Raw genomic sequence first — 26,606 nt, forward strand, 5'->3', positions numbered from 1 at the left:
AGCTTGGTAATCCATCTAAGTCAATAATAAATCAGGAGTTTTGCACACAAATGTTTTTTACATGGGGAAAAGTTAGAGCTATAAGGCCACAGTTTCTCTAGATGAGAAGATATGGAAGCTGTTGTACGTGAAGCAAGTACACTGTTGTCATTTACTTGATGAGTCTAAATCTTACAAGTAAAAACCTAACTGTAAAAAAAAAAAAATACAGTCAGAATAATTATTTCAGGTTTGTGGCTCTGTGGAGCTCTGTTTTTCTAATTGCCTTACTTTTCTGCACAGTCATTTACACTTGTGCAAATGGATATAAATTGTAAAAAGATAGCTAATTTGCCTTGTATAATACCAAGTAAGTGCTTAAGATTTTGAAGAAATTCAAGTTTAGCTTTATAGCTACTGAAGGAAAATATTGTACAAGGTTCTTCTTTATTTGAAGAATTAGGTCCTTTGAATTTTTGAATAGCTCTTTAAGATAGAGTATCTCGAAAAGTGAAAATAGCTATTTATCACTTGAAATAAAATTAGTGTTTAGCCCACAGTCAAGATTCCTATACATTGAATATCAGTGTGCCTGATGTTACATTTATAACAGTTAATTTTCTGTATTTACGGCAATTCTAACAGGCATTCTGCAAGCTGCTTTGTTAATGTGATACGTGTGCAATTGTAGTTATCTGCTGATTTAGAATGACGTGTCAGATGGGAAGGTATTAAAAAACAATCGTATTAGCAACTGTGAAATATTTCAATGTGATCTGTATACAGAAATTAATATAATTAATTTGTTTTAATACTTAGAATGGTGAGCTTCTCTTTTCAGTTTTGCATGCTAAAGACCGTGTGGGAAGCAGTGTTCCTCTATGGAATATCTAGGAAAGAGGTTTTTACTGTTATGATGAACATTGCAAAAATGCACCTGAGTGGTACTGGTCTATCCTGAAAACATGACCACAGAGCTACAACATGCACTAAAGAGTATCTTGTTATTAATGCTGGTGGGGTTTCTACTGCAGTTTGGAAATTAGCACTTCATGTGATGGTTGTCCTCTCTAAAAGCTGCAATATTTCCAGCCTTCAACAGGTGAGATAAAAGTAACAATTTGACTATCTAAAAGACAGGTGCTGCAACACGAGTTTTAGGGGTGCCCTTTAGAATTTAATTCAGAGCCCTGGTTTAGCTACCTAAGCTCTCTACCATGTACCTGTCACTGCAATCACATAACGTTCAGAGCCACCTCCAGTTGGAGTGTCTGAACTGCAGCTCCTTACAGCCCAAGAACAGAAGCACTGGCAACAGCATTTGGGAAGCTCCAGCTGCTCCGACTGCACAGCCTTCATTTCTTAGCAAGAATTAAGAGGTTTCCTACGAATCTGTGGTAATGAGAATTACAACTTGAACACTTGCTGTAGACATTGGTTTCCTTCTTTGCTTAAGTGGATTCAAGCGTCTCTGTAACTGGTGCCTTGGAGGGAGGAATGGGCAAGAGCAGAGTTGGTAATCCAGAGACACACGCCTGTCTCTTGCTTTCTCAGTAAGAGCTGCAGTCACTACAAGGAGGAGCAGGAAAATCAGACCTTCATAAAAGCAAAGCAACAACTTTTCTAAGGATCCTGGGCCCATCTATGTGTGCACTAATATGTAACACTGGATCATGGCCCTTGCTTGATTTTAGTAGACTGGTATCTCTGGATCCCAGTAAGCTTCTGTTGTGAGCCAAGCTGAAATTCCTCAACCCTTTTAAGACTAAGCACTTCTAGACAAATTTTTTTAACCTATTTTTTCCTCTTCTTAAATGACAGATATTTTCCAGCTCATTTCAAGTGCACTTACTGAACTGTACCTAATATGCATATTTACAGTTTTTGTTATTTAAATGAACCAAAGGCAAGCTGATTTATGTGTTTTAATAAATCATATATCTGATAATTACATATCTGTTTCAGCTCAAACTGTAAAAAAAGCAGTTCATTCTTAATGGCTGTTATCTCTTAAAAGTCAAAAAGAGATAATTTTAAATAGATTTACCTGAGCATATCTTTAGTTGTTGACTTAGAACCCTTTTGTAGCAAATAATAATGCAAAAGTGAAAGTTGTTGGTGTAGGGTGTTTTTCCCCATTATAGAGTTCCCTCCCTTTTATAGTTTCAATGCATTGAATTTTTTTTTTTTGTATGGCTATTGAAACATAATTCACCATTTCATTAGCTTAATAAGGGAGTATTAGACTCCATTTTACAGATACTATAGATTGTTGTGCCTCTTACAAAAAGGTGTTTTACTTCAAGCAGAAGTTATTAAACTCCCTGTGCAGGAATTGCTAAATGAGTTCCTGTTAGGCATGCCAAACTTTATTGGTCATAGTGATCTCTTTCAGCCTTAAAATCTATAGAGATTTCTAAGGAAATCTTAGTAGAATTTAGACACCCAAATACAACAGAATAAAATGGGAATTAGGCACCTCCCTCCTTTAGTCTAGACACTTAAGAAACTTTTGCCATAATACATGAGTGTATCTTTAAATGACAAGTATTAATGAAAAAGGTTTCATTACTTCATTGTCACTATTCAACCATTAAATCAGAAATGTTAGTGACAAATAGTATTTTATTTATCATAAATTCCATAGTTATCTTTAAATATAGGAAGCTTGCCTAGTAGATTTTTTCTACAATACAACGTATTTTTCAGTTCAGTAATTCAGTTGAATTATTTAAATATCTACAAATTTGATCTCCAGCATATATGTGAAATACATGTCTGTATAAAATTGAAATTATACGTTTACTATGTGTGTGACAGCATTGCTCACATAATATGCAAAATTATATTGTCTTTATGTCAGATAAACATCCACAAAAAATATTTACTTCTGTGTCTCGTTTCCATTGCTAAGCTGATTTAAGTTGCAGAAAGGGGGGTATTTGGTTTTTGGACAGGCTTAAGACAGTAGTATGTAACTTCAAGGATGTAGAAAAAGATTTTAACTATAAGAGAAGGTCTTTGTTGTATAGACAATACTCTTAATGTTGGAAGCCTCCAGTGTTATTCGACTTCATTTTTATTTGGCACTGTTATACTTCTTGTGTGTGTTTCCTAATTTCTATTTTCTGGAATACAAGTCTATCTCTTGTACTTTCTCACTCACTTGAAATCTTTCAGAGTTTTTCACTATTTAAGATACCCAGTTTTACAGACTAAAAATACAAAAAATATTTTTGCATGACTTTTTTTTGAACAAATTCAGGAAGGAAGGAAGAATTTTAATCTCTCCTTTCTTTGTGGTTGTAAATGAATTATTTGCCTACAGTGTCAGGCCTTTCCCAAAGGGCTGTCTCCCCTGTAATTATTTATCGAAATATGTGCACTAATTAGGTAGATGTGTGTGTTAAATACATATATATTCATAAACTATATATGGCTAAATCTATAATTAAATACATATGTATATATTTATAGACCACATGCTCTGTAAGCATATATCCTCTGAAAGGTATAAAACATGTGCATGCTATTTTAGTAAATACAGAAATATTCCTGATTAAACCTAATATTCAGAAGGAGCCATCTCATTGCTTACAATATACTAATAGTTTGATTCAGTGGAACTGTTTTCACAGGTAGCATCTAGATTTTCAGAGTAAGTTTATATATGTGTGTATGTAATATGGAATTTCATGAAGATAGGAATAGGTTTGGTTTAACATTTTTGTTAAAATTCGGTACTTATTGTTATTAAAACAAGTTACATATAACCACTATGCACTTAATGTCTGGATAAAAACAGGAAAAAATAGCATGTTTTTCAAAACCATACATTTTAATGTGAATGATAATATTTATTGCAAGAGTGCCTACAGATTGTCTAAGAATGGGACTGCGTTCTTCTAGATGCAAAGTGGCAGAAAATCCCTGCCCAAAACAGTGTGCAGTCTGAATGGACAAGACAGATAAATGTCAAAGAAGGGGCTTTGTCATACAAGTAAAGTAAATAATGTGACAACATCAAGTACAGTTGTTTTCTTATTTTCTCTAATTTCATTGTTTTGCTGAAGCAGAGTACACAGATAACTTCAGTACATCATTGTAATTTTTAGATACGCAAAACATACTGCAGCAACTACCCTTTTAAGTTGAATTGTATTGTGGTTGTTTTAGCATTTTAATAACTTATGTTTATCCTTAAAAGTACTGTTGGGTTTTTTTAACTGTACAAAGAAAAACAGTTCAGGTGTTCTGATATGCATATTTTTATGCATATCAGCTTGTCGTAACTATGAAAATAAAAAAAAGGCTGAGGTGATTTGTTGAGCAGATAGGAGCAGAAGAGAAGAAATATTACTAGAGCTTGTCCCAAAATATCCTTATTAATATGCATTTATATATTATTCTTTTGAGAGATAACATGGCACTGCATTCGTTGCTATGGATGTAATACACTTGAATTTTGTCTGGTTACTCTAGTTTTATTTCTGGAAGGAAAAAAAAGCATCCAGAGCATTAGACAAGGGCTTAGTGACGCTGCTGCTAATGCTATGTGGGAGTCACTTTGGCCAAGAGTCAGAAAAGATTCGTACATGCTGCAGCACTGACACAGGCACTTGCAAGACACAGTTCTGACTTCACAGGAAAAGTTTGACATTAGCCTCCCTGTGCAGCAGCAACTACTGAGAGAACTAATAACAGAAGAATACTTTATATTTTTGTGGAGTCTTGTTTTAATGTGGGAAATCTGAATTTAGATGTTTCCACTTGGTCAGATACCCAGGTCTCTTTTAAGAAGTGGGCTTTTGAAAAAACGAGAAGAGGGATTTCCAGGATTCCATAAGCAGTCCATTGAATTCCTTGTAGGAGGGGATCAACATAACAAAGGAAAAAGAAATTATACTTACTAAAAGTTTTTAAAAACCCTGTGCAAATGGGAGGTGCCAGGATATAAGTATTTAATGATATGAGAATAAAACAGTGAATGATGTTTATGAATCAGTGAGTTTATGAGGCTGTGTGTATTTTGTCCCAGTACCACAGCGGCTTTTTAGAAGAGGTGTATGGAGTCTTAGTAAAAATGAACCAATAATGGGGAGGCACAGCAGTCTTTGTCCATACATGTTGCTGTTAACATTATGGTTCATAGTAATATTTTCTGTTGGCTATTTAACTATTATGCTGTAATGATTAAAGTAATCTTTCCCAGATACAAAGTCCGTGAAGTAGGAATAAAAAATACTTCGTGGAAACATAACTACGAAATTACAGTTTAATAGTTTTTGTATTAGTAATCTGTCTATTTTTAGTTTCCTGGCCTTCAGACAGAGCAGCAGCAGCAGCAATCAGTATGGTCTTCTGATAATAAGCATGATCTCTTTAAGAATCTTGCAAAACTCAAAAGTTAGGAAAATGTTGGATTTAGTTGCAGTCTGTCAGAAATTGTTGCTTTGCCTTTGTGCAGTGTTTTAGATACAATGCTATTTCTTGTGACTTGTGCCCTGATTTTGTTTGCTACCACAAGGAGTCTTTTGTTTCAAACAAAACCTTGCGGTTAATTTTCTGCTAGGTCTTTTCATGCAAAAAAGAAGGTCATGGCTTATAGCATTTGTATTGTCACTGTAAAGGACTGTACAAACTGTTCCATGGACCAGGATGTTTCTGTGATTAATTGAACACTTGCTATGTGCTTTTTAAAGTAATATTTTCCTTTTTACCATTTTGGTACTTGGTGTCTTATTTAGACACTTGTTTAAGATACAAATCACATTTCTGAGGATGAATTACAAAATTACCATAATTTATGCATCCATAAGTAACATGAAGTTAAGATCAAGTACGAAGACGTGTTGAAATATTCTAATGTCTATTCTTTATAGCTGGTGCTAGTGTCGATTCAGTAGTAAAATAGTATGGTATTTAAGTCATATTTTAATGCATTCTCATCTACAGTTATCAGTAGCAAGTACTGATGCAGATTTTTACTTCTTACCCACATAGTTCTTTGTATCTTAAATATTTTCATATGTGGGCATGAAACAGTTATTTGACATTTTACAATTTGTCCTTTGTTTGCATGCAGCGAGGAGTTATGGGCGAAGACGAGGTAATTCACTTCTGTTTGTTACAGTACCATTAATTCTGTTTGAGCTGTTACTGATCATTGCGATTAATCCAGATTGTTGATTATAAGCACTTATCTGCATGTTGTCTGAGTTTGGGGAAGATCAAAAGAAGGCGGGGTGCAGTTGGGTATGTTATGATCACTGATCTCTTTTTAGAGTTTGAATTATAAGTTCTTTAATCAGTTAAAGCACTCTAGTTCTAATCATAATGTAGTTCATGCTAATGGCTACTGCTTGCCAGCTTTGCCCCCTTTGAAAGTATACAGTTTGCTAGTTCTTCTAACTCATCTTCTTTTGCTTCTGTAGAAGTGATGGCATGCAGAATAAAAATTAAAAATCTTCCATGAACTTGGCAGGAAATCTAGTAGACAGCTCCTAGAAATAGACAACATTTTCATAGTATGAGCTGATGTATGCTCACTGACCTTGGAGAAGCTATACTGATTTAACTCTATGAGGACGTGACTTGTGGTGGTTAAAAAGACCGTGTGAAGTGTGTAGCAAAAACAGCAAGATCTTTGATAGCTTCTGGTATTCACAACATGCACCTAAGTTCCTTTGGCTCTCTTGGTCTCTGCATTGGCTCATAACTGATTGATGGGTAGCCCTGACGTAGAGAGGAATGATGATCTTAGGTTGTGGTCAGCATATGTAGGAGTACAATTGTGTTTTGAGGATTCCTGGCAGATTCTGCTTAATTCTCTTCCCTGTCATAAAACAAAAAGAAACAAATGCTTAAAAGGACTTGCCCTTTTAATGCATCGTCATTGGGAGAAATGTGAAAGCCCAGCAAATTACCTTTTTGCTTTCTTCCTGTGAGAGACATTTAGAAGTGAAGATGAGAGAGACGAAAGTTTTAGGAGTCACATAGAATGTGTGACTCTAAATGTGTTAATCCATTGTCCTGTGTCATCTTAGCTCTCTGAGCAGCTACAGTGCTTTTGGGAAACCTTTGCCTACATTAAGGTAAAGCTGATCTCTCCAGTATCACTTCAGAACACGTTCTTATGGTTTAATCTGTGTGGCAAGAGAGCCTTAGAGTCTTGTTCGTAGATTTTAACATTGATTTGTTGGTAAAAAAGTAAAGTATCCTGAGGAATAATATTTGGGGTTTTTTTTCCCCTATATACTTGTGTATATTGTAAGTTGGAATTGTCTGTGAAGTACTTGTAGAGAAACACAAAGCTGTAATTTTCATGGTCCAAAGAGACACCTTCCTTAAGTTTAATGAGTGTTGTTTTTTAAAAAACAGAACAAAAATTGAAAACCACACATACATACTTAAATGCTTTTGTGGCAATATTCTAATCCCAACAAGCTTATTAAAATTGGTGTGTTACTAAGTCTCTGAAGTTTCTTCTTTTTTTTTCCTGCAGTATAGAGACTTGCAGAAGTAAAAAGCGAATCTATGTACTTTTTATAAAAACCCAGCTACATTACAGTAATTTTAGATTTAAGATGTTAAGAGTAATTCTCATATTCATGAAAACTCTTAAATTAAATTTCCACTTTTGTGGTTTCCTGCTGGTTCCTTCTGTTTGGGTCTTATTTCTTCCTTTAGCCACTTTTTCCTTTCATCGTTACTAGGATAACAGCTCCGTTGTCCTCATCATTCACCAGACCTTCAGAAATCTTTTGTTATATCCCCTTCCTTGATTGTGTAACCAAATCTTACCATTTTTTCATGGTTAGAGTCTGCCTGGCTGCTTCTTCCAACTGTATTGACTTTGTCTCTTGCTTCCTCATTTTTCTGCCCCATTGAGCACCAGCTACATGCTTCCACTTCTAAAGGCACTCTACTGATGTGTTACCTAGCTGTGGAATGCGTCCTTAAAATAGGGAGCAAGGATGCCATCACATGCTGCCCACCAGTCATGTTCTCAAACATGCATATCACCATTTTTAATGAAAAGGAAGACCCTGCTACAGCTTTCTGCATTTGATGTACTTCTCTCCATCGGATGCCTATTGAAGACATAAATGTGAAGTGCTGCCCTAAAGATGTTGTAGTTAGTCTTTCTTATTTAGTACAGTCCTGTGGCCCTGCTGTTGTTTTGTGATCCTCATGACATTTCATTAGGTTTTGTTGTTTACTGTCATCTTGAGTTTTCAGTATTTTTGCTGTATTAGATTTTTATCATGGATTTAGATACCATGTCAGGGTCATTAGGAATTATCATAACATAGGTCACTGGCTGTGATGTCTGCTGTCTGTTCTCCAGCCCTGTTCTTAAGCAGTTGATTCTGAGGTGGTCTTCTAGAATTGAATGGCTTTCATGCTGCTCTCACCCCTAGCTGATCAGCACAGTGTCTGGAGAGGTGTTCCAACAGGGCTTTCCTGGTAGGATTCCCCTGAGAGGGGATGAAAGTTCCAGGCTGCAGTATGGCTCACAGCTGAGGTACTGACCTAGCTGCCAGGGACCTCCTGCTTCTCCTACACACAGATCTGCAGTGGGTGAATCTGGAAGAAGTTGGCTATTTGAGCTGGAAAATTAACTTGCTTCCCTAAAGTGTGCTAGATTCCTTTTGGGATTTGTTTGCTTGCTTGTTTTTGGAAAGCAGTTGAATTAATTAGTAATTGTTATAAACGAATGAGTGAGAGAAACAGGAAGTGATCATGTGGGGTATTTATTTTGCTTCACAAAAGTGTTTCTTTTAGGGCGTTTTGCAGTTTGCCTTCTGAATTTGAAATTGTTTTTAATCTGTTGCTAGTCTAAAGCAATGAAAGTTTGAATAAACTAAGATGCATCTCCTGGCCTACTGAGTCTTTTTCTTTTGGAGTTTAAAACTTGGAGTCCAAGATTTGAAAATATGAAATAGGAGGGAAGTGGGACAGAATTACCATGTTTTCAGTCCCCCCTGCCATCTCTACATGTCTTTTGATCAGTTTGCATTTGCAAAGCCATGCTGTGAACTTCTCAGGCTTTACACTTGCTTTTCAGGGTAACTATAATCTTACTGCAGATTGCTAGATGTTAGGAACCACCACAAGGCATAAGCACTGTGACTCATTTTTCAAGTGTTAACATTTCTCACATTTATTAAAACTCTTTTCTGTTCTCTTAGAAATTAAATCTGTTCTTACTTTATCAGCAATAGTTATCTTTAAAAGAGAAAAGAGAAAACGTGTGTTAAACTTCTTGTTGTGTACATATTGTTTTCTGTTTCCCTTTGTTCAATTAAATTATAATATTTTTAGACATGCAGAAGTCATTCAGGTGATGGAAGTCAGCAATTTAACTTGAAGCTAAACCAAAGGCAAACTAATGAAACTCACTTAAGCAGCTCTTAATATGATCTCTTCATAAATAAGACTATTTAAAAAACAATTACTACTTTGCTACTGGATGCAGCAGAGTAACTACTGTATAATGCAGTATGAAGTGTATTATGCTTACAGTGGTGTCAGCTTGCAACCTTTTTGAGGTTTAATGCATTTTTCTTAATTTTTCTTTAAACTAATGCATACTTTTCTAATATCTTGGTGTTTTCATTTTTACATTTCCAGACTATTTCTCCATTCCCTAAAATTGCATAGCCATGTACTGCCACAAAATTCTTTTCATAATTCATTATCTTTTCTTTTGAAGGTCGTTCTTCCCTCTTCCCAATAGATGATGCTTTGCTGGACGATGGTCATGGTGATCAAGTTGGAGTCTTGAATTCACCTACCTGCTATTCAGCTCATCAGAATGGAGAACGAATTGAGCGTTTCTCTCGGAAAGTGTTTGTTGGAGGGCTTCCACCAGATATTGATGAAGGTGAGCTGCCTGAAAACTAAATTTGGGAGGGAGAGAAAAGAGTCTTTTGAAAAACCTAAAAGTAGTTGTAGAAATAGTTAGTTCACTCAGGAAAATAATGTTGTGATGTAAAGGCTTTTTTTTTTTAATGAGAGTAGATGGATATGTTAAGTTTAATATCATTTGACATCATCCATCACTTTCAGTTTTCAGATGGTGCAGTTTTCTGATTCTGCTCTTGCATTTTGTAGGGTTGCATGTGATGCTTGGAATTTGTGTTCCTGCTTACCTTGCATATTCCTTTCAAATACATCTTAGCCCCTCACAGTGTCCTCTAGCTGGGCCTGCTTTATTCTTTATTCATAGAAAATTTCTATTTGCAATTGAATTTCAAATTCTGTTTTACTATTACCTACAAATCTCAGAAGTGGTTTAGAAAGGTTAACATTATTCCTCTTCATAAACAGAGAAACTAAGGCAGAGGAAGGTCAAGTGGTAGGGCACGCTGTGATGCATTGAACATGGAATGTACCACAGAAGCTCGGTTTGTGATGCAGTTGGAATTGCTTTGTACAATAGGGCTGAATTGAAGTATTTGTGCTCTTTAAAATTGCATTTCTTCTGTGCAGGTAAATGTAAATTATATACCAGCTTGGTAATGTAAACAGAAGTCCCTTTACAAGGTTCATGGTAATCCTAGAGTAACTTGCAAACCAAATAAGCTGACTGGTTAAATACATTTCAGACATGGAAAGACTATACTCTGGTTTCATCTTTATGGTGATGCCCTCCTGCAATATACTAAAGTATTTATTTTAATATACTTCAGCTTTTTCTTTGATGCACTTTAGCTTCTAATTCAAATGTATACTGTTGACTTTAATACAAATGCTAACAAAGACACATGACTATATATTTTTTTCTTTCCTGCCTGTTTATATGCTGATGGCGGGATGCAAATGAAAGAAATGGAGCATATTTGTGTTTGAGTTGTTGATCCTTGTGGAGTTTAAGATGGTTTCAGTTTTTCCTCCTGCCCAAGGTTCTTATAGTCAAGACAGGGAGGAGTGGCTGGAATAGAAAGACATCTCACAAAGGTGTGCAGATGGCATAGTAGATTTTGCAACAGGACTATTCATGGTTGGGTTAGAAACACCTCTAAATGTGCAGTTTTAAGTTAATGTGCCTGATCTGTGCATAGTATCAGCTCAAAACTGTTTCATTGTGCTGGTACTTCTTACATGGGCATCTATCTACAAAGCTCTGAACTGCACATCACTAAACAATAAATTGTTTCAATTATATTTAGGTCAGATTTTGAATTTAAGGAAGTACCACACCAGTTTTCACCGCTACCTTCAGTTGCCCATATGATTCTGAAATGCTCCAGATATTAAGCAATAAAAAACAAACAAGCTTAAAGTCATCAGAAATCTATTGTGTAAATGTTAATGTTTTGGAAGATGTCTACTTAAGTTTATTTGTTCGTGAAGGTTGGAAATTTTGTTCCTTTTTTTCTACGAGAAGTCATCTTCTGCTTGGAAAAAAAGATCTTTCCTTGTATTTTGATAGTACTTTTTCATTCAGTTATGCAATTTATTTTAATTGCAACTATTACACTTGTTCTTAGATGAAATTACTGCTAGCTTCAGACGATTTGGGCCTTTGGTAGTAGACTGGCCTCACAAAGCAGAAAGCAAGTCCTATTTTCCACCAAAAGGTAAGAGTTGAAAGGTCTTGATCTGTCACTGAATGCAAATCGTAATTTGGGAAACTATCTTTTTTCAAACAGAATCATATATAGTCCCTGTGGACAGTTAATTGTATAGTTTCACTGCAGGTTCAGACACGACTCCTTTACATACTAAGTCTAAAACCTGAATTCTTTCTCCTGAAGGAGACAAAAAAGATTCTTGAGGTATTTTCCATATTCTGATTTCCCATATATCAGATCAGTATTATATCGTTGTATGTGTCAATAATCCAGAGTTCTGTATTGGCATTTCTATCCAGTTTCCAAAAGTGAAATTTGATTAAATTTTTAAGGCTAAATCTTAGATTAAAATTTTCATAGGAACTTAGAAGGAGAAATCAGAAGGATGCATTTGGGTATCTGATCAAGATAATATTACTTTTATTTCAGTTTTAGGATTTGAACTTCCTATTGAAGCCCAAATTATCTTTTTTGATAATTGATTAAATACTGATTTTTAACTATTTCTAGTGTTGCTGTTAGACTAGATTTTTTTTAACATCACTTACAAAGTGTTGGAAAAACCTTTCTGTACTTTAGGTAAATTGTGTAGCATGTCTCCGTGCATGTGCAATCGTGTATTGGTACATGTGAAATAAATGCAATAAGTCTGATTCAAATATGAAAGCAGTGCAGATTTTATTAATTTTGTAGAGAATGCAGCAATTTGTTCCATTCCTGGAAGTGACAAAAGTAGTTACAGTGCCTTTATAAACTGTTTCTTCATTTATTTATCTGACCATCTATGCTGGGGAAAAGATGGAATTGTTATCCCAGATGGGCCCTCTAAAGAGTGGGAAATAGAATTGGAAGTATTTGAATAGTAATTATGAACACAACATGGAAATTCTAAGACAAACAAAGAGAGTCTGTCTTTTTTGATTGTCAGCCTGATACATAAACCTACTGTCAAGTTAAATTTGATAGCCCTGAGGGATGCATCTTTCTTCATAAAGTACCAAGGTAAATTCTTGAGGAACTCTTTGAGGAAGGTGCATCTCACAGAGTCTGTGAGGCATATATGGAAGAGGGAAGAAGTAACATATTCATACCTGAAAGGAATGGATTCTTGGATTCATTTCCACAGAGATAATCCTGTCTCAGCATCTGAACATCTTAAGGATATATTTCCAGGCTTCCTTATTTAATAAAGCTTTTTGTTATAGTTGGAATAGTTATCATTTCCACAGTAAAAAATAAATAAAAAATCTGTATTGTAAGCAGAGCTTCTTAAAAGCAGAAAATTCGACTAGAAGAACTTCAGTCTGCTGACCTAATTAATTCAGGAAACACTTGTGAACTAAGCCTTAAGTTGATTTCCCATGATTAGCTGATCCTTATTTGACATTTAATAGCGCTTACTGTGCTTCAGTCTTAAAACTTTATTCTCATTTTCATTGTACTACATTATGCATATTTTATAGTGTAACGTAACATATTTAAAATACAGTGTAGGTTTCTCTATGTAGGTGCTCTGGAAATAAAGCTTACTATTAACAACCAAACATTACTGTATTTATATCTGGGTTTTTTTCAGTACAGTAGATTGTTCTGCAGAAGAATTTCTTAAAAGTTTGCCTCTCTGAAGTATTACTCACATGTACAGGCAAGAACTGTGTATACATACATTTAATAATATGTATGAAACTACTAAAGGTAGGCCAAATACTAAGAAAGCTTTCAGATGGATCAGTAGTTAGTAATTTGAAATATACACTATATTAGCCCAACAGTTTGTTTGGAGTTTTTTACTTTTCATCTCCAATTTTAATTTGTTACCCTGCATGGAGTCAGTTCAGTGTATATCATTTTTGTTTGTTCAGTCTCATTAGAGATTTGACATAATATTATTTTCCAAATACATCTCAGATTTATCCGGTTCTGGACTGATTTATGCAATAGCCATTTGTGGTGAAGAGAAGCAGCCTGCTTTTTTATTTTTTTGCCTTTTTTTTTTTTTGCCTTTTAATCTTGTTCAATTTTCCAGGCTGTGGTTCCTTCTGCTTACAGAAAGTCCTGAGGGAAGGCCAAGTTCATAAGTATTTCCTTACTTGAAGAAATGCAAAATGTGTCCTGATCCATCAAGGCTGCCTGCCTCCTGAGAAACACCAACTGCTTGTTCTTAACTAATTACATTTTGCATTGGTTCACCACAAAATTAGGCTCAGAGAAAACAAAATTTTAAAAACTTCACACAAATCTTGCATGGAAACTCTGTTCTGAAGCAGAAAAAAATTATTCTGTTGAGATCAAAGTACAAAGTCTGTAAGTGATCTGCCAGCTGGAATGGAGGATCCCTTCCTTTCTGACTTGCCACTGCTTATCATAACCGTTGTTATTACATAGTTGGCAAATAAATACACTTTTTTTTATGAAGCAGTACACAGGTCCAAAGCAACTTGCTGAGCTGAGGACTCCTTATGGTAATGAAGCTCTCTAAGAAATGATGCCATGAGGATATGCAAATCCAAAGAGGGCCTTTCGAAATATGCCCAGTTTGTTTGCTCCGTACTATTTATAGTCTGTATCAAACAGGATAATCTGATTTAAACAGGACAGTATCCTCAGCCTTTTCTAATTGTCTGGGGGTTTCTATTGCCTTCTACCACAGCAGCTGTGCAGTAGATTTGTTAATTCAAGGTTCTTAACTGCTAATTTAGAACTGACTCAAAAAATTAGGTTGAAAATGTTCTGTTTGTAGTTTAAGAAGCAAAACCTCAGGCCCATCCAAGTTCTGTTTAACGTGTTGCCACCTTGTTTGATCACATTGGGTAGGATTGAGCTCTGGTTTCAGGCAAGTAGCTATATGTGTCTTCATGTGTGATTAGTGTCTAAGGTTCCTTTAATCAATAAGGATCTGGCCAGTACAGTCAGTGGAGTATAGAGGGCAGTTCAGGTCACCATAACATAAGGATGTTGGGCTTGATTCATTTACCTGAACTGAGGATTTCTGAAAGGTTTACATGGGTCTCACAAATGGGGCATGGCATTGTTGAAGCACCAGCTGAAGTCCTCTAGGGCATAAATGATGCTAGACACTTCTGTGTACTACTTGGTCAGCTGAGGAGCCATCCAGTCACCACTGACTACGTAAACTGGATCTCTTAAACAGTCACTGCATAAATACAGAAGTAGGTGTTTGATCTTGAAATTAATCCTGCTCCCCCCCCCACTCAAAAAGTGCCTCAGCTAATAGCTACATTACAGTTGTATCAGTCTGCAGTTTTTCCACTTCCAATGTTTTGGAGTTAATTCTCCATCAAAGATGACTAAACTGAACAAGTGAAAGAATTATGTTTTAAAGATTAAATTTAATTAATGTAATGAGATCTCTTTAAAGAGGAATAGATTAAATGTTGTGTGTCCTTCCCAGATGTGAATTATTCCCATCATCAAATGTAGATCCATTATCTGTATTAGCCTGCAGTTTACACTGATTCTGATTTATCACAGACTCATTAAGGTTGGAAAAGATCTCTAAGATCATCAAGTCCAGCCATCAACCCAACACTACCATGACCACTAAACAATGTCCTGAAGTACCATGTATACACATTTTTTGAACACCTCCCTAGAGGTTGTAATTAAGCTTATAAGGCTAAGGCACAGCATTGTATGGGCAAGAATTGCACTGCACTAAGGCCATTTAGTCTCCTCTGGGGAGAGTCTGGCATGGACAGTACCATGCTGGCTTGCACTGATACTCTTGACTCCTTCTGTAAGCCTCTGGTTATAGAACTTAACTGGAGTTTGATAGAACTTAAAAGCTGCACTCTGATTTATACAGGGTACGTATAGCAGATGAGTCCTTTTTCCTTCTGATAAACTTCTGTGCTACTATGAAATAAAGAAAATGTACCTCGCTCAGAAAGTCATGTTAGCTACCAGTATCAATCTAGTCCAGAATGCTCTGCTTGTGATTTGCTCTCTATGTAATAGAAAAAAAATGAAAAGATTTAATTTGGTAGTATAACTAGGACTCTTCAAGGTTATCCAGTGGGCTTTCTGTTGCCAGTAATGACCCAATACATTCAAAAGAAAAAATATAATTTCTTGGTCTTGTTTCATTTAGAGAGATGTCAGCTTAGAGTAACGATGACTATAACCAGTGCAGTATCTTTAGGTATCAAGGTAGTAGCTAGAAGAATGTAGTTCTAAAATGTAGTAGTATGTTCTAAAGCCATTGATCAGCTCCAGAAAGATTTGTTTATTATTTGAGGTAATTTTCTGAAGACAAGTATTAAGTAATATGGGTATTATCATACCCTTGCATACTGATTGCCTTTGAAAATAAGACTATTAGTAATAGTTGCAGTGTTACGCAGAAGAATTTAGTCAAGTGGATAAACACTACCAGGGGTTACCTAAACGTTGTCTCCCACAGGAGGCATAAATCCTCATAGAGATGCACATGAACAAGAAATTTTTATAAGGCTGTTACATCAAATACTTTTCACCTTATGAAACACATGCAGAACATACAAGCTTTGTCTCTCAGCAAATAATGTCTGATGGTGACCTGCTACTGTTGGTATAGCTACAAAACAAAACTATGAAGAAGATTCCTTCAAAGAAAACTATTAAGAGCAGTTGTGCTTTTCCATTGTCAGCAGACTTGGGTTGCTATTGGGTGTGAAGCTGTTAAATGACTGATGATGTACACCAAAAATTGATTTGTGCCAGGAAATGCACCCTGGTCCAGGGCAGGTGATGGAGAGTGGTTTGTATGCAGACTGTACAGTCTGGCCTTCTTTGGAAGGGGCTGCTGTTTCTGTATACGGCTACAAAATGCAACATCTGAGAAAATTATCTTCTCTAGCTAGTTTTCTTCATCAAGAGAACTGGTTATTTTCCTCCAGGGTAGATTTGGGACACAAACTAAAATGCATTGTAAGTTGTTGAAGGACTAGAGCTATAGATCAGAACTACAACCACACCAATTTGGTAGTACAGACTATACCCTAACAATCTTGGTGTCTTCAGAGAGGAAGTAGTGCAGCTAAGCTCATGGCACAAGCCTGTCTGCTGACAGTGGGATGAACCCAGACACGAGTGCGTCTTCTGCAGCTAATGTTGAGAAAGCAGTATTAATGTATAGTTTTGGTATTGCTTTCCTTGTATTTCGGACCTGGTACGATATAGTAATCCTAATGTTCCCTCAAGTTCTTGTATTTAAATTTTCTATCTCTTTACAAGCTGCCACAGTGAAGTATATTAGTAGCTGCAGGCATACAGGTGGTAGGCACAGACCATCTTTATGTATCAGGGGCTATGTGGCAGTGTCCTTGGTGTGCTTTAGGGTATGAGCCGATGGAAAATAGGCATCTGGCAAAATGTTTTACTTCTGGCTGTGAGTCCTACTTTGTATATCTGATCCCTTTAGTTGATATGTGCATTCAGCCCTCTCTCTGATTAAACAAGTTTTTCCACTCCCATCGTTCTTGTACGGAGCTCTCCATTCAAACAGGAATGTGTGTCTGGTGTCCGCACAAGTAAGGACAGTTGCACAAGTCTGGTCTCACCCACACCAGTGTGCACGTGCCCTTGTTCAGGGAGTGAGCTTTGCATGGGTAACGTGGATTTTACCTTCCGAGATAAATACTGAAAGATATCCCATCAAAACAGATTTTTGAATATGAATAATTACTAATTAAGCTTAAGTTAGGTTATCACAAAAAAATATTGTTCGGCAATGAACAATGGACTTCGAGGAAATGCCCTAGCCTGAGCTCAAAGATTCTGTGCAGCATATTTGCTAAGAAACTAAGATTGATTTACATGAAAATATAGAATATGAAAAACTTTGTCACATGTCCATTATAGGTAGCTATGATATCACCATGGTATGAGGGGTAAGAAATTAAGTTATAAGAAATAAAGCTATTAGACTGGTATAAGCCTTAGAGCTTTTTCTTTAAACTCTACTTTTGTTCCCACATATCTAAAATCAGCTGTGCATTTGTTTCTCTAATCTTATGATGTTCTTAACGCCTTGATTACAGAATCAATCTGTAATGCTTTTCAAGATGCACCCTACCATCCTTGCCTTGAAGACTTACACTGTCTGCAATAAGAAATTGCCAGTGGTTAACTAGCTTCTCTCAGAAATAGTGTGATTTCCAAGAGGCTTGGTGAAGCAGACATGATCCCTTTTGCCAAACCCTCTCTAGAGCAGCTGCTTCAGAATTTATTTTTCCATTCAAACATAACTTTCTGTGAAAATTCCACACTTGGTAGTACTGTCAGAAAGAAATGTGGATTTATGGTCCTTTTGAAGTAAATTTTAGACTACAACCCTAATTGCGCTATCAAGCACCTGTCAAGCAACAGATTTTGTATGTATCATTATACTGTAACTGTTAAAATATTTTAACTTGTGAGGTTCTTTGCTTGTATAACTGTTTTTACTGTAGCATTAAAGAAGCATTTTAATTCCTATTTTTGTAGTGTTTGGGATGTTTGCTGGGTCACTTATGTAACAAAGTACTTCCATCTAATCTCTAGAATAGAGATTAGTCCTTTGTGCCAAGTCGGATTTTCATTGTATAATATCCATTGCTGCCAATGAATTATGCACAGCCTAGAGTTCCAGTACATGATAGAGCACACATCTTTGCTTTTATTTAGTTATTAGTCTCTTTTGACCATTATTTTAAGGATAGAAATTCTGTTGATCATAAGGCAGTACATATTTAAAGAAGATGACTAATAACAAAGATTTGGGTTGACTTTCTTTTGAATTACACACATTTGTATGGAAAAGTTGCTGGTGAAGATGATTAAGAAAAATAAAAATAAGATAAAGTCTCAGTTGGTTTGGCTTTTCTTCCAGGTTATGCATTCCTCCTGTTCCAAGAAGAGAGTTCAGTTCAGGCCCTGATTGATGCCTGCATTGAAGAAGATGGAAAGCTCTATCTGTGTGTTTCCAGTCCTACTATCAAGGACAAGCCAGTAAGTAAACAGTAGATGGCCCGCAGGCTCTAGCTGCCATCTGTCTAAAGCTGCATTTGAAGTGATGACGATGAAAATAATCAAAAGCAAACTACTGTTGGCAGAGCTCAACATCTGGAACAGTTGGATGATTTTAAAGTTGTAATGTTCTGAATTAATAGGATTAAAACAGAGCACCTAGACGTGCTATGCTAATGGGGTTATGACTGTTTATATAGGCTGTTGAGCATATACCCACAATGTAGCAAAACTGAGAGTAGCATACCCTTTCCTTTCCCAATGTAACAGGTTCAGATCCGTCCCTGGAATCTAAGTGATAGTGACTTTGTGATGGATGGTTCCCAGCCCCTTGATCCTCGAAAAACTATTTTTGTTGGAGGAGTCCCTAGACCATTAAGAGCTGGTGAGTATAACCTGTGGCTGTTTATAAAAGTGGGAGATTATTGGAAATAATATGAACCATACGTACTGTTGTATAGTTGTGTGGAGATAGATAGATAGATAGATAGATAGATAGATAGATAAAAAAACCCAGAAGACTGTCACAATAGTTATAACCGCGGTACAACGTTGGTGTATTGTTATATTTCTCTGGTAACTGTTTTCATATGGCTTTGGCCATAAATTGCCGTTCATCATTGTGATTGGCTGGAAGCTTACGTGGCAAATGTTCTAGAAAAGATTTTAATCATATTAGCAGAATTGTAGTATAAACTATGTCAGGAAAGAGTTTTGTGGGGGTTTTGGGGTTTTTTTTGGGTTTGTTTTTTTTTTTTTAATTGTGCAGGACTCTTGTCAGTGTGCATGAAGGAAAAGTTAAATGTTTCTGTAGCTGAGGAGTGGTTGCTGTGCAACCTGGACAGGTCTGCTTTGTCAGATTGGTAGCAGTAGCCTCTTACAATATTTTATGGTGGCCTTCTTTCTAGTAAGTAGGTTGAAGTGAATGTTGGAAGTAGAAGCATAACATGCAGTGGTTCAAATTCCATTTTCCATTACAATGATTCCTGGACTTCATTGGTCTTCCATAGTTTGTAATAAATTTTACTCTTACAGAAACATGAGCTGTCAGATGGAAGATGTAGGAGAACCAAGAAGTGACAGTCCAAATCTGGTGTATAAAGAATCTTAAATTTTTCTATCCTGGGCCTGCAATGCTCAAGGTTTTCTGTTACTTTACCTGTAAGGTTGTACTTTCTACTGGAACGAGCTCTGTAAATGAATATAAACACAGCGTGTTCCAACTGCAAATTAATTTTTCTTTAAATTCAGTCCAAATACTGCAGACCACTGTGCTGAATGCCTGTGATAAATTTAATGGTTGCCCTGTATATGTGAAAATGAAACTTCTTTGGCATTCTGAAATCATGAATTCACAAAAGCAGTAAAATTTTAGGAGACTTTTCAAACAACAATTGAAAAACGATGTGACACTTATACCCTAATACAGAGGATACTAATTCTAGGAAAAAAAACCCAGTGTTTTCTGCCCAATTAAAAAAAAACTAAATTCAGTATAAAATATTACTAGAGGATTTCTAAAATACTTGATCAGAAAAATCTGAGAGACTTATTTCAGTGAAGTTTAGTATCTATGGGTAAGTGTAGTGCTGTAGAGATAATCAAGCTCTGTATGGCTGGTAGAAAGATACCAACTGCATCTTTAAATTGAAGTAGCACATAGAGCATCAGGGTAGCCAGAGAACATGCACCAAGGAACTTGTGGCATGTGGATCTATTTTATACAGCTTACGTTCCATGTCTGCCCAAAAAGCCCTTTGCTGTAATCCCTGAAGAAAACTGCTCTGGCATTTCAGTTTCCAGGTTATCAAGGGCTTCAAGGACTTGCAGTTCCATTGTTCCTTGGATGTATGCTCCCTCGTTGTGAGAGATCCATCTGCTGAGTATTTCAGAGCTTATTTAATATGTTTTTACTTTTTTTTTTTTTTTGCTGCTACATTGACTGTTGCAAAATCAATTAAAACTAACTTCTCTAGTAATTCTAAATATAAGCATATTATATGAAATATGTACTGTAAGAACAGTTTAACATTATTTTGTTTCTTAATAGTGGAATTGGCCATGATCATGGACCGTCTTTATGGTGGAGTTTGTTACGCAGGAATCGATACTGACCCTGAGCTGAAATACCCAAAAGGTGCTGGGCGTGTTGCTTTTTCCAATCAGCAGAGTTACATTGCTGCCATCAGTGCTCGGTTTGTTCAACTCCAGCACGGCGATATCGATAAACGAGTAAGTTACACAGAAATTCAAATAAAGGCGAGAGTGACGGATCTGGAAAGGATCTTTTCAGGGTATGGTAATATTGCAGTTGACCGACATGCCAGTTTCCACATTTCTTTCAGTATTCCTATAACTCCATGAGTTCCAGGAGTTAAACTGTGAATGCCCCCAGGCAAACAAGATGCATTCCACAGAGCAGCAGTGTGTTCCTTGAGCATACGTTAAGCCGTATGTTCTTTCCATTCTGCAGTTCCTGCTTTTGTTGTGCATGGGCAAAGGGCTTAAAAATTTCTGTCTCTCACTTGTTCTAATGAAACCAAATACCGTGATAATTCCTCTGTCATTCATTGCAAAATGGTTCATTGGTTTCAGATTAGCTTCATATTTGCAGCTGCCCTTTAATTTCAGCGGTAATTGTTAGTGCTCAGCACTTCAAACTCAGCACCTAAAATACAAAATGTCTTTATCTTTTCTGACTGAGTCTTCATAGTATTTGCCAGTATACATTTCTAGCTGCTACTGATGGTTATTGCTAGATAAACAAAACGTTTATTAAGAAGACTAGTCAACTTTAATAGTCATGATTAGAAGTATAATAGTAGCAAATAAAACTGGCATCTAAACTGTCAGTTTTAAGTGTTACTAATTTTAATGTCAAGAGCTGCAGAGGTAGTCAGTATCAGTGGTATTAATAGATTTTTTTTTTTATATATAAAATAAGGTCTTAGAGGAAGAAGGGTTGAGTAAGTAAAGTAGATCAAGGTCCAGTCTCCTCTACAGATCAAAGACATGGGAAAAAGAAAGTAGTACAGTTAACAAAAGTCTGCTGTAGGGAGGTAGTGTGTGCTTCTCTCCTTTCAAACAGACAGAATAATACAGCTTTACATATGACTGTCAGATACCAGTTGCCTCATGGGCTGAAATCCCCAAATGTGGTCCTGTCCAGAGGATGAGTGGGTCTGAAAGTGGGTAGTGAAGTAGGCTTCACATTAAGATTCGACAGTTAAGTATCACTGGTGGGGTTGCTGGCCTTATGACTTGCATCTGACTTTGATTAACAGCTCTAACTTTTGGCTAATTATGTAACAGGAAAAGTGGCCTTGACACTTTGACTGTATGAGAGGAAATAAAACTGTTAATCATCTTGCATTTGATTATTTGGATAAAATAGGAATAAGGACCAGAATCCATAACTCTGTATTAAAAAAAAAAAAATGCTAAATGAGTCACTTAGCTTCAGAATCCAGCTCAGCTTAGTGTGTTTGAGGAACCATCTATTGTGCATTTGGCTATGAACTGACCTGACTGTAAATTTAGAGGTGGACAGTTGGGTCCACCTCTAGTTTTGTTGTTTTGTTTTTTATGATAGGTCACCAGAGATTTTAAGTGCTCTTTGGATGCTGAGCAGGCATCTAAAATGGCAGCACTTACTGTCTACAGAGAGAGGGATTTAACTTGTTAATGTGTAATAGAACACTGAAAAACTTAGTGGGCAGGAAATCTCCAGTAAAACAGTGGACATGTGCTGCAGGCTGCTTGGACAGGGAACAAAAAAAATCTGAAAATCTACCCCAAATACTAGATTTCAGGAGGACAACAGGTAAGTAATATCCACAAGACTTAATTGATAAAAACAGTAGATAAATTATTTCTTCAATCACTCCTTAAAAAAAAGGAAAGAAACAAGTATAATTAGTATCTATAGTGTTGTTCATGGGTTTGACAGGTTAAGGGGAAGAGGGAAGGAATATCTAAGTTTTTTTTCATTAAATACCTCAGTTTCTTTTTTGATTGTTATGTGTTCTTTGTGTAGTATTGCTTTTCTTATTCTTGAATTAGTTCTTTGACTCAGATATCCTCTTAAGTCTGGAATCTTCACATTTTTATTAGCATCCTTTTTTTTTTTTCCTTATTTTTAAAAATGTGCTACTCCAGAGGTGTTTCACTTGCAAAATACAGCACTGACAAATCTAGGTATTTTAATAAATTTGTCTGTAAATCTTATGATGGGAAGAATTTATGAACTTCTTTATTTCAGGGGGTTTTAATCCTTATTTTTGAAATAATTTTCACTAATTAAATCATATGGCCAGTCAATGTTATTTATGTAATTATATATATTTATACAACTCAGTTATTTTCATTACTGAGGAGTGATAGGAGGAGAGCCTCTTTCCAAGGAACACTGTAATTCTGAAATTAGTATTACTGATGATGTAGAGAGAAGCAAGCAATTGGTATATATCTGTAAGCCACTGTTCCTGTACGTGAGGAAGATAGTCCTGCTTCAGGTATTGCCTTCCTCTGAGATGTGCATGTATGCTGGCTAAAAAAGCAATATATTGCATATTTCACTGAAATCTTAAAAGCAGGCTGTTCTCCTACCCTTTTCGTTAGCATAGCCTTCATACACCAGTTAAACCCAGTTTTTGTAGGTCTGCTGTCCTTTCACGTTCTTTTCACAACCAGTTTTGTCTGTATAAAAGTCTCTTTTTGTCACTGCTAAATTTTGCAGGTCACCTGTTTATCCTTCTGAACTCAAAATATTAATAGCTGCTTTTTTTTTTTGCACATACCTTTTCCTGCTGTAATTGGAAATCTTAGTGTCACGGTTACTTAACAAACGCTGTCTGTGATCTTAACTTCTTCCTTACCTAGGTACTCTGCTGCTTCTCTCCAGTTCTTTTGATGTGTAGATACGTTTAGTTTCTCCAGCAGATGTTTTTCTCCAGTAAAGTGCTCGTGTTTTATCATATATGAAAGCTCGGCTCCAAACATTTCCTTGAAACTTGTTTGGAGTTTCAGCTCCAAACAATTCCTTCAAATGTTGTTAACTTTCGTATGCCTGCAGTCTGCCTTCACTTCATGTGGTCCTTCATTCCCCAGAGTGTTTTTCTGATATATTAGAAATCATCTTTGTACCAATCTTTGTACATTAATGCACTGAAGCTTGAAATATATGCTGCTTCAGACTTTCAGTAACGCTGAACGAAGAAGGTACCTGTTTATTGTAAAGTTTGAGTGTAATTTGTGATAAGGCAGGTGGTTGTAGTGAAGTAAGTAGTAGACTTGTACTGAATACAGATTACTGGAAGAAGCATACTCTATTTCAGACATAGGTGTGTTTAATATGTCAAGTATGACCTCTACTTCTGAAGCTAAGAACGTGAAAACTATTCTGCTGTAAAACTTGGAATGTGTAGTTGTATGTGTAAATTTTTTTTTTGTCTGGAAACAGAATGGAAAAAAACAGCGTTTTAAAGTTCTTTACTGTTTCAAACATTCTGTGTGAATATAGTACAAAAAGTCAATGTCTGTGTAGCATTCATCTCAGGTAATAGTATCTCAGAAAAAGAATCTCTTACAGCAGAGAGGTTTAGTATTAACTGGAATAACTCTTCTTGCCACATATTCAAAAGTGAGGAAAACATGGAAGACAACAATACATTCCTTAATGATGGAGCCGACTCCTTTTGACTCAGATATCCTCTTAATTCACTCCGAAGCTGTCCTTCCTGTCTGGTGGCCGTCTGTACCAGCGCAGTCACGCAGAGCCCCAGCCCAGGCTCCCCACTGGACCCCTGCCCCTTTTCCACTCTGGCAGTCAGATGTGCTTGGCAGAGAGAGGCTGTGTTAGACAGGTGTTTCTAGCAGGCTGTAGCCTTGAGAAATATTTTCAGAAATATGTTTAATACAAATGCCTGTACAGTCCAAAGCCACAAAAAAAAGGAAAATAATAGATTGCTGAAATCTGTAGCTGTAAATTCAACCATGTTTTAGAAATAGAGAGTGGATTTACAGGGAAGAGGAGTGCTAAAAGGCCTATATTCCAGCCTGCAGAAAGTATTTTTAGTTTGCACACAGAAGTAGCACATGAAGATGCTTACTTTTTTTAAAAGGGTTAATTTATAAGTGGTTATATTCTTGTATGTTAAATTATTTTCTCCTAAACAGTATAGAATTGGATGTCATGTTGGGGTACATTTGGGAGCTGATGACAGTAGTTGGGAGACTTCTGTGCTTCTTCATGTTTTCTACAAATGCTTCCATATTATCATTTGCCCAGAACATCCATCCAGAATAAATTAGCGGGAGGTTCTGCTGTAGCTCTTTAATACATCTGTAGTGTACCTCTAAAGGTCTGCCAAGAATTCTTCTGCTCACTGTGTGGATAAATCTGTAGCTGACAAGTGATAGAGTAACGAGTGATCAGTTAAAGGTACTAATATGTCTGATTTCAGACTTCTGTGGGTTGGGTTGGTGTTTAATGAGATGAAAACTGAATGCCCTGATATCACTTTAAGCAGAAGAAGTTGTTAACTAGACTTTTGTTTCTGGCTTACTCCAACAGGTGGAGGTAAAGCCATACGTGTTGGATGACCAGATGTGTGACGAATGCCAGGGCGCACGATGCGGTGGGAAGTTTGCTCCTTTCTTCTGTGCCAATGTCACTTGCCTGCAGTATTACTGTGAGTTCTGCTGGGCAAACATCCACTCTCGTGCAGGACGTGAATTCCATAAGCCATTGGTAAAGGAGGGGGCTGACCGCCCACGTCAGATCCACTTCCGCTGGAATTAAACATGGTGAACCAGCATCTGCATAAGGAGAGAAGGGTGCATGTGGCTTACTGTGTTTGAAGATACTGACATGCAGAAGAAATAAGTGCATTCTTCTGCTTTTCACCCCAGCTATCAATACATGCATCTTTATCAGCAGCCAAAACACTACAAGCCTCTTGTTTTTCACCAAAACCCTACATCTCAGGCTTACTAATTTTTGTGATATTTTCATGTTAAAATAAGATGTTTTTTTGTATTTTCTCCAAGTTATTTTTATATGTAAAGTTAAAACTAGATAAGAGAATGTTTTTGCGTAGGGGCACAGTCTGCTGCTATATTTAGTGGGTGAAGCGTGCACTTATTTCTAAACATGGGTTTTTAACTTCAAGATCTGCCCCAGTAATTTACCAAAGGTAGCAAAATAGTGAAGATGGAATATGTCTGCTACAAAAAGCTTATTTTTATTGTTGTTGCTATTTTCAGTGTATACATAAACTAAAAATTAGGGTTGATTTTTTGCTCTCCATTTTGACTTGCAAGAAATAATACCTCAAGATAATCTGATTTATTAGCTATTTTTAAACATTTTTAATCACAAGCTGTATTAGCTTTGCTGCTATATAGGTGTTATGTGTAATGCCACCTATTAATACGGGATTGAAACGTTTAAGACACACTGCATTACAGATTAAATGCAGGCAGCACAATATGGCCTAAACTGCCATAGTTTTAGAATGTGAAAAAAAAAATTGCATGTTTACTTACCTGTATACACCATATGCATGCACTAGAACTATTAATTAACAAGAGGTGAGTTTTTGCAAATGTTCAAAAAGGCTCTCTTGAAACTAGGTAGCATGAGCAAATTTACAAAATTTGTTACAAAAAACAAACTTGCATGCATTATTGTGACTGAAGTAAAAAAATGTCCTACATGTGTACAATATGCAAATTAGTTTTAGACTAGAAAGTGCAGCCATTTTGTGACCTGGTCAGTAGTGGAATTCAATTTTATGCAGACTGGATGTAATATTGTAATCCCTGTGCAATTTTGTGATGTGTGCTTCTATTTAACGTGGCGTGATGTAGTATAGAGACAAGTTTGAGTAAAAAGCTAGCATTTAAAAAGTTCTTTTAAGCCCCCTTGATTGTTCATGGTTAAGATTTCCTCTACAAACCAAAGATGGCCAGCACACTGCTAACCAGTCACCAAATGTGAAACCCATGACAAACGCATACGAAAATAGACTCCTA

The 26,606-nt window shown here is 36.3% G+C and overlaps 1 protein-coding gene across 1 annotated transcript in view; it reads left to right on the top strand.

Moving 5' to 3' along the window:
* The window catches only part of CPEB2 (cytoplasmic polyadenylation element binding protein 2), a gene marked incomplete at its 5' end in the record, with an annotated part of 47,565 nt that extends 21,131 nt beyond the window's left edge, over window positions 1–26,434 (top strand). The window contains 6 exons of the mRNA XM_008936244.1: window positions 9,698–9,868; window positions 11,478–11,567; window positions 18,433–18,551; window positions 18,840–18,954; window positions 20,620–20,801; window positions 25,144–26,434. Coding sequence (XP_008934492.1) covers window positions 9,698–9,868; window positions 11,478–11,567; window positions 18,433–18,551; window positions 18,840–18,954; window positions 20,620–20,801; window positions 25,144–25,371 — 905 coding nt within the window. The remainder of the gene's footprint in view (window positions 1–9,697; window positions 9,869–11,477; window positions 11,568–18,432; window positions 18,552–18,839; window positions 18,955–20,619; window positions 20,802–25,143) is intronic.
* Window positions 26,435–26,606: the final 172 nt, after the last annotated feature.

Source organism: Merops nubicus, unplaced genomic scaffold (genome assembly GCF_000691845.1).
Source record: "Merops nubicus isolate BGI_N331 unplaced genomic scaffold, ASM69184v1 scaffold23662, whole genome shotgun sequence".
NCBI classification, from domain to species: Eukaryota; Metazoa; Chordata; class Aves; order Coraciiformes; family Meropidae; genus Merops; species Merops nubicus.